General features: G+C 50.7%; 2 protein-coding genes across 8 annotated transcripts in view; one reads left to right on the top strand and one right to left on the bottom strand.

Moving 5' to 3' along the window:
* Nucleotides 1-2,443, top strand: part of LOC146699509 (ectonucleotide pyrophosphatase/phosphodiesterase family member 7) — an 8,370-nt gene extending 5,927 nt beyond the window's left edge. The window contains exons 3-5 of the mRNA XM_085472477.1: nt 813-1,436; nt 1,528-1,798; nt 2,263-2,443. Coding sequence (XP_085328603.1) covers nt 813-1,436; nt 1,528-1,798; nt 2,263-2,336 — 969 coding nt within the window. The 3' untranslated portion in view covers nt 2,337-2,443. The remainder of the gene's footprint in view (nt 1-812; nt 1,437-1,527; nt 1,799-2,262) is intronic.
* A 281-nt stretch (nt 2,444-2,724) lies between these two features.
* LOC146699508 (sodium bicarbonate cotransporter 3-like) overlaps nt 2,725-8,210 on the bottom strand; it is a 34,523-nt gene continuing 29,037 nt past the window's right edge. For 5 of the 7 annotated variants that reach the window (XM_085472467.1, XM_085472464.1, XM_085472466.1 and 2 more), the window contains 12 exons: nt 7,585-7,830; nt 7,330-7,435; nt 7,043-7,204; nt 6,723-6,836; nt 6,181-6,342; nt 5,839-6,090; nt 5,691-5,759; nt 5,433-5,606; nt 5,227-5,355; nt 5,056-5,147; nt 4,873-4,980; nt 2,725-3,514 (listed from right to left, as the gene is read on the bottom strand). In XM_085472467.1, coding sequence (XP_085328593.1) covers nt 3,433-3,514; nt 4,873-4,980; nt 5,056-5,147; nt 5,227-5,355; nt 5,433-5,606; nt 5,691-5,759; nt 5,839-6,090; nt 6,181-6,342; nt 6,723-6,836; nt 7,043-7,204; nt 7,330-7,435; nt 7,585-7,830 — 1,696 coding nt within the window. In that variant the 3' untranslated portion in view covers nt 2,725-3,432. The remainder of the gene's footprint in view (nt 3,515-4,872; nt 4,981-5,055; nt 5,148-5,226; nt 5,356-5,432; nt 5,607-5,690; nt 5,760-5,838; nt 6,091-6,180; nt 6,343-6,722; nt 6,837-7,042; nt 7,205-7,329; nt 7,436-7,584; nt 7,831-8,210) is intronic. The other 2 variants (XM_085472465.1, XM_085472470.1) reach the window with 1 other exon arrangement.

The following is an 8,210-nucleotide window of genomic DNA, read 5'->3' as shown; positions in this document are numbered from 1 at the left end:
CAGCTATGTTAGCATAACATAAACAGTGAAGCTGGAGGACGAACACTAACACTTTTCCACTTATAAAAGTTAACGTGAAGGTTCCTGATGGTTAGAGACAAATGCAATCGCATGGCAGGATGCTGTAAACGGACCAAACTTCAGTCAGGAGAACAACTGAGATAATCCATCCACAATACGAGGTTAGTCATTAATATACTGCAACAACATGGGAATAGAGCAGCTGCCAGAGAATTCAACATTAATGAATCAATGGTACAGGAGTGGAGGAAGCAAGAAGAATGAGTTTAATAAAGTTTGATTTATCTGACTGCTTTTTTTCGCTTAATGTGCCTTATAATCCCGTGCACCTTATGGTGCGAAAAATACGTACTGCACACTGCAGTTTAATGTTGCAAAGCACCTCTTTTTAACTTCAGTGGATATTATACATGGTTATGCTCAGGATATGTCAGCCCATTTCTACTGGAAATGCCGTTTGGTTAAACTTTCAGCAAGGAATTTGCATTTGCACTGTTACATTTTTATAAAGCTTTAATGTACATAAAAACCAGCTTCTTGTTTAAGTGAAAATAAATGGAAGGTTGTCTTTTTGCGCTAGTAATGTTGTGGAGTTGTATTTTGTCTCGCATCAATTATATCGTCGGTTATATCGTTATCGCAAATTTTCAAATATATATCGTGATAAATATTTTTGGCCATATCGCCCTGCTCTACTTCCAACACTTCTGGGCTGTTTGCAGCCATAACATGATCACAGAGCAGGAGTGCGATGTGGTGCTTACCATTCTGTTCAACTATTCTAATTTCAGGGTCTGAAAACAGCTTCCTTCTCCTTCCCCGGAGGCGGAGCCAACTACAGTGGCCAAGGGGTCAATCGAGTGCTACTGGAGGAGTCCGGCCACCCCGACGACGATGAGACCGAGTGGCGTCAGAAGATCGACACGGTGATGAGCTGGTTCTCCGAGGAGGACTTCCACCTGGTGACGCTGTACTACGGCGAGCCAGACAACGTGGGCCACGCCAAAGGGCCGGACACGCCGGACCGGAAAGAGATCATCCGTCAGATCGACCGCACCATCGGCTACTTGAAGGACGCTATCGATCGCCACAACCTGACCGACGGGCTGAATGTCATCATCACCTCTGACCACGGCATGACCACAGTAAAGAAGAAGCCGCAGGTAGACGAGGTCATCCTCAACAAATACCTGAATTTATTCGAGGTCGCTAAATTTGAAATTCTCGACTACGGTGGGTTTGGCATCCTGACGCCACATCCGGGGAAGGAGCAGGAAGTTTTTGACGCCCTCTCCAACGTGCCCAATATCACGGTGTACAAGAAAAACGAGATTCCAGAAAGCTTCCATCTCGCCAAAAGTGAGCGTCTGCCTCCCATCGTGATCATCGCAGATCTGGGATTCAACCTGAACTCTGTAAGTACCCCAACGTTTTACCTCCAAGAACCAAGAGCAAAATTCAACAAATCTAGAGAACGTATATCGACTTCATATCGTTTCACACCAGAGATTCATCGTCTACGTGAATAAAGGTGACCACGGCTTCCATAACACTGAGATGGACATGAAGACCATCTTCAGGGCCTTCGGCCCGAGCTTCAAGAGGAGCTACCTGTCCGAGCCGTTCGACAGCATCCACATCTACCCTCTGATGTGCAAACTGCTGCAGATCCAACCAGCGCCGCACAACGGGTCCCTGAGCGTGACCGAGGACATGCTGCTCTCCACCACCACGGCCAAGCCTTCGCTCACAACGCCGCAAGGCTCTTTTACCACAGGTGCGTTGCCCTCGTCTGACGCTCTTCTAGAGTAGCGGTCTGTTATCCAAGGTTCAGGTAGACTCGTCTTTTAAGTCTGGCTTGAGTTCAGGGTCAGTTCACGTTCTCGCAGATCAACTCGCCACCTCACAACTTTTGAAGATGAAATAAATCATTTCATCTATAAAAAGGTAGAATTCTGTACATTGCTTACAGACCTGTCGTAAGTCCGTATCATTTGGTGCCATTGGTCGTCAGGCATTCACATTAAAAACTCTGGCTCCGCCCACTGCTCATCACCACTGATACAAGATGCTGAACCTACAGCCAGCTTTTGAAGGCGTCTCCAGTCCAATCAAAGAATTATTTCATATCATAAGTGAGAGTTTAATAAGACCAGGTAAAAACTAGCCTAGCTTAGCTTTCAGCTCTGAGTGCAGATCATGTGACGTGCACGTTAACCACGACGCTCCTTTCCTTTCCAGCTGGATCGCAGGGAGCTCGGCTGTCCGTGGCTCTGCTGCTGCCCATGCTGCTGTCCATGTTCGCCGTGCTGTAACTGGTCCAGGATCAGTTTGACCTACAGCTGGAGTCAGCGGTTTCCTCATTTACTTTCACTCTGAATGTTGTAACGTTTGCTTCTCCAATAAACATGAACAACGTGAACATTTTTAAAGGCTTATTTTCTGTTTCCTTTTTAACATGCGTTTCACCTGATGTTCCTCTCGGAGGCGTTTCCGTTCGGTCAGACTGAACGCTGGTTGGACATTTTATCAGGTTGTGTCTGATACTGTGAGGACTGCGGGAGCCTCTGGTGGATGTGGAAGGAAATGCAGCTTTTGCATCAAATCTCTTTATTGTCAAATTGTTGAAATAAATCCATCAGAGATCAGCAGCGACTCCTGAAATGATGGAGACGACTAGAGAGGTCACGTGACTCGCTGTGATCGTCGCCACCAAACTGATTTATTAAACTTTACAAAGAAACTACGACAACAGCAGCTGTGACGTCATTCATTTTTCTGCTGTAGGCAACCAGGTGCTGTACAGAGACCGCGCACGCACACACGCGCACGCACACACGCACGCACGCACACACGCACGCACGCACGCACACACACGCACACGCACGCACGCACGCACGCACACACACGCACACACACGCGCACACACACACGCACACACACACGCACGCACACACACGCACACACACGCACACACACACCCTAAATCAGCATGATGGGTTAAATTAAAACGTGTCGGCGCTTCGCCCGTTTCACGAACACTGAAACAAAAGTTCAAACCATGAAATTAAAATTTCTGACGACATCCGTCCGGAGACTCAGGCGGCTGTTTTTTTTCCTCCTTTCTTTTTCAGTTTGACGCTTCGGCAGCCAATCACAGGCCGCCCGAGTTAAAAACACAAAAACGGCAGCAGAAGAAACCTGAGGAAGCCGTTTCCAGAAGTGGAGTCTCATGTTTCACCTTAAAACGATGAGAAAATAAAACGTTCGCCTCGTCCGAGACAACGCAGAGTCAGAAGTACGGCACGCTCAGGTGAAGCCCGATTGGTCCCCCCGCGACCTTTCGCCTCCCTCAGAGCACGCGGAGGAGCTGCAGCGCCCCCGCCTCACCCTCCTGCCCCGGGCGGTGGATCATAGCGACGTCTCGGCGTTCACGACTCTTTGCCCGTCCTCGTTCTCCACGTTTATCCGGACGCTCGGCAGCTTGTCGTGGCTGAAAGAGAACAGAAACTTTACTGGCACCAGAGTCAGACACGTCTTACAGACACGTTAAATTACTTCCACTTCCTGTAGTTTGGGGCTGTTCTGAGATCTGATTGTGCTCACAGCACAGGTGTGGCAGCAGCAGGTGGAGTGACGTCTCTGAGGTTTGGTTTGTGGCTCTGGGAGGAAGCTCGTCTCCGCTGTTCTGACCGAGCTGTCAGCGACTCGTTTTCATGTGTTTGAAGTTTATAATGAAAACTAAAAATAATCTGACATAAAGACCCTGAACGTGAAAATTAACAAAAAGTGGAAAACAGAAATCTTTGTCTACGTGGAAAAAAAAATCATCTTCATGGAAACAGAGAGCAGGGACATGAATGAGCCGTGTTTATCGTGTCTAAAACATCCAGCCTGAAAACATCACAATTGCATTTTTTTTCTTACTCCACATCGTCCAGCCCTCCACAGCACAGACACGCCTGCCAGCGCTCACTTTTAATGGTTACAGGACTGCTGTTTATGTCTGACGTCATCAGTCGTGTCCGGGTCCAGAGTCAAACGAACACCGAGCTAAAAACTGTCTAAATTCTTTCATCTTTACTAAAATGATCAGCGTTGCTGCTTTACCAGGTGTAACAATTACATTTAACATCCATGAAAACAGGATTTATTAAATTTAAAGGAGTTACAAGTTAACAGGAAGTTAGGTCGCTAGCTTCCACCTAAACATGATATAGCATGCTCTGACTGAGAGATTTCTGAAACAATCCAAACGTACAGCTCTGCTATCACTTCCAGCATAAATGAAGACAGAAAGCTAAACAGCAGTGACGTTTGTAGGGTTACTGAAGTTGGGCTAGCTGGTATATAACGATATGCTACGTGATTGCTAGCGACACAGCTATGTTAGCATAAACACAGTGAAGCTGGAGGATGAACGTTAACTTTTTTCCACTTGATAAAAGTTAACGTGAAGGTTCCTCATGGTTAGAGACAAATGCAATCGCATGGCAGGATGCTGTAAACGGACCAAACTTCAGTCCAGAGAACAACTGAGATAATCCATCCACAATACGAGGCTAGTCATTAATGTACTGCTGCTGGGCTGGAGTTACATCGTGAGGTTTAAACACTGAGCTTTAAAACGATTAGCGGTAATGAACCGAGAGAGGCCGACACTGATCACTGTTTTTAGGGGCTTGTTGAGATTAAATACATACAAAATATTCGAACATGTTAAAAACACAACAGCCTTATTAAACGCAGAAGCAGGGTTCATACGTCATCACTTAAGGACATAAACACAGTGCAGAGAGAGCCAATCACAGAGCATCGCAGGTGATGTCGCTGGTGGTGAGGCAGGCGTACCTGAAGGTGCGCCTCAGAGCTTTGCTGCTGTCGGAGTTTTTGGAAACAGACTTCCAGATGCCGCTTTTGGCCATTTCATCAGAGATGTTCACCTCTGACGGGTCGCTGCTGAGTCAAACACACACACGTTAGCCTCTGCTGCAGAGTGCGCGCAGCCGTCAGCGTGCCTGAGTTCAGACCCACCGCTTTTTCAGGTTTTTGATGGGGAAATTGAGGACTTCTCCTCTGTCGTACGGCAGCTCCTCCTCCACCTCCTCCAGCATCCGCCGAGTGTCCTGGACACACACACACACACACGGTTGAGCCAATGAGGACACAGAAGCAGGGTCACGTGCACACACCAGCGCCCTTCACCTCCTTCTCCTTCTTCTTGTCGTCCTCCTTCTTCTTCTTGCTCTCAGGGATCAGGTCGTCCAGCCAGCTCAGCTCTCTCTTGGTGAAGCAGAAATCCAGAAGCTTCCGGATGAAAACCAGAGCGAGAACCTGCAGAACGCAGCAGGAGGTGAGTCCCCGCGTTACCAAGGAAACAAGGAGATGCAGTGTCTCTCAGTGCGTCTCACCATCATGGGGAAAATGACGGCGGCGGGCGAGGCTTTGATGGCCCACAGCGCGATGAGGCAGGACAGCTGCACCACGGTGAAGACGTGCACCTTCCACAGCGGCACGTAGCGCAGGTAGATCAGGTCGGGCTGGTGTTTGGCCGGCATGCCGAACAGTTTGATGCGGTCAAAGAGCTGTGGGACAGACAGACGCACGAGAGGTCAGACCAGCTTTAACGCCGCCATCGGCCGGACGGACGCTCGGACGCAGAGACGTACCTGGATGCCTTTGAGCGAGGACACGCCCATGTAGAGGAACACGCCGTACAGGACGGGCATCGGGATGAACTGTAAAAGCAAAGAAGCGATCTGTGAAGGGAGCGAGGGAGCGAGGCGTGAACGCAGCACGCACCGTCTGACGACTCACCTTCAGGACGGAGGTCATGAACACGGAGCAGCCCATCAGGAAGAAGATCATGAAGCCGGTCACGCGCTGCTCTCTGATGCCGAGGAACTTGGGCTGCTCGCCGGGCGCCGCGCACTCCGACTCCAGCTTCAGGCTGTTGACGTGGGAGATTGAGAGCACCGTCGCCGCCACGAACCACGGCAGGCCCATGATGGAGCACACGCCCAGCATCACCGCCACCACCAGCAGGTCCAGATGATAGCCACACCCTTTCTGCAGCCCGCACACACACAAACACACACAGTGAGGTAAAGGTCGTCACCCCGCGGGGACGACGGCACGCGGCTTCACGTCAGTTCTGACCTTCAGCTTGTTTTCCTTCCTGTTGATGATGACGGCGGTGATCTGCTGGTCCATGAAGATGAGGATGGTGCAGAGCAGCGCGGGGACGGCGGCGGCCAGCAGCGTCCACCACGGGTTCGGGCCCAGCGGGGAAATCAGCCACCCCCGATTTTCAGACGTGGGCTGAAAGCAGCGCGAGACCGTTTCTACGGTAACCTCTGAGTGAGCATCGTGTCAGCAGGTGTGAGCCGACGGCGCCCACACGCTTGATGATTTTACACTTTTTGTAACATTAAATATGTTACATGTTACCACTTAATGTTTTCAAAAGATCCGAACTGTGAAAGATGAAGAACGAATCCAAAGTTGAGACCTAAATGAGAACCGAACCCAGTGAACGACCTCTGACCTGTTATCACAGCGAGCTGCCGAGGGCCCTCGCTCAGTCTAAACCTCCCCCCAACATCCATCACTGAAGCTGGATTACATTATTACTGGAATAAAGGGCAAATGGCGCCCCCGCAGGCCGTTTGGACCTGCGCATGCTGAGAGGCGAGCGTTACCTTGAAGCGGTCGGGCACGTTGAGTTTGGGTGAAGGAACTCCCACCAGATAATCCACCAGCACCATGATCATGATGGTGAGGAAGACGGCGAAGTCGCTGATGGTCGATCGAACCTGCGGGCGGGAAACAGCATCGATATTTTCTTATCGAACGGTAAAGCGCGACGTCTCAGACCTCCAGCGCTGCACAAATATTAAACCGAGTGGTGATGTTTTCCTGTGGATCCAATAAATCCTTTATCTTCATCACACGTGAGAAACATTAAAGAGGACCGAGTCTGCGAGCACTCCATCGGCTCCTCTCTCAGGGTGTCACTGACCTTGGTGGGGAAGTAGCTCTTAGTCTTGAACTGCTTGAGGAAGGAGGAGAGGAAGAAGGTGGTGAAGAAGAGGATGATGGACCAGAAGAGGACGTCGGGGACGTAGGGACTGCTGTGGCTGCACGCCGGGCCGACCAGCTCCCCCATGAGTGCCTTGCACGTCTGTGGGGAGAGGGAAGCGTCAGCCGCAGTTCCTCTGATGACCAGCAGAGGCTGCTGCTCGTTTGTTCTGACTGAAAGGCGCCGCTGACGGCAGCGTCAGACAGCAAACAAAGTTTATTTCTTACCTTTGAGCTCAGCTGATCCCAGGTGATGTTTTCTGGGGTCACGTTCTCTTTGCTCCACACACCCAGGACTTCGGCCGAGGCGTTGGCGGGTGGAGCACACTGACATCTGAAACAGAGCAGCAGCGCTCACGTCAACTCGGAGCTAAATGACCACTTCACCCTCTTAGCTCCAACCGTGGGAGCACCGGCCCGGGATTCTGGCCCCGAGCAGATTCCAGCTGAAACGACCACGGTGACGTCGGACAGTCGCCTCACCTGTAGAAGGTCAGGTTGTCCAGCTGGTTGTGCATGTTGATGGGGTAGAGCTCCCCGAGGCGGACCAGCTTCTCCAGCGCCTCGTAGATGAAGATGATGCAGATGAGCGCGGCGAAGGCCTCCTCTGTGAAGCGGGTGATGTAGCAGACCAGAGAGCTGGCGTCCGTGGCGACCAGCAGCAGGCACAGGAAGGCGGTCCAGAGTCCGATGCTGGTCCTCAGGTGCAGGTAGGACAGATGGTACTGACTGAGGATGGGAAGGAAAGGAGGTCAAAGGTCAGCCGAGGGCACTTCTGTAGGCTCGCTCTCTCTAACCCAGCAGACATCCCTGCAATAACTGATGTCACACCTCCTGAGCGCCGCTTTGTTTGAAGCTCTCCTGACCTCTACGTGACCCCGACAAACGCCCTATAGCATCGACACGTGATCCCAAACCCTACAGCGGCTCCGCGACACGTCACTTCCTCCTGAAGCCATAGAGACTTCTAAAGACGGCAGAGACATCGTTGCTTTGTTTATCCTCCGGATCAGCTTTTTCAATCTCGCCACGAAGCAGGAAGGTTTCAGACTGAAACACTGAGGTGAAGCTCGATTAACAGACGGTTTGTGACTGCTGCAGTTTAAACA

The sequence above is a fragment of the Copadichromis virginalis genome, linkage group LG11 (assembly GCF_057382275.1).
Source record: "Copadichromis virginalis isolate Kocher_CV1m ecotype Utaka linkage group LG11, C_Virginalis_male_GT1.1, whole genome shotgun sequence".
NCBI lineage: Eukaryota > Metazoa > Chordata > Actinopteri > Cichliformes > Cichlidae > Copadichromis > Copadichromis virginalis.
The sequence above is the reverse complement of the archived record's forward strand: the minus strand, read 5'-3'. Positions and strand labels throughout refer to the sequence as shown.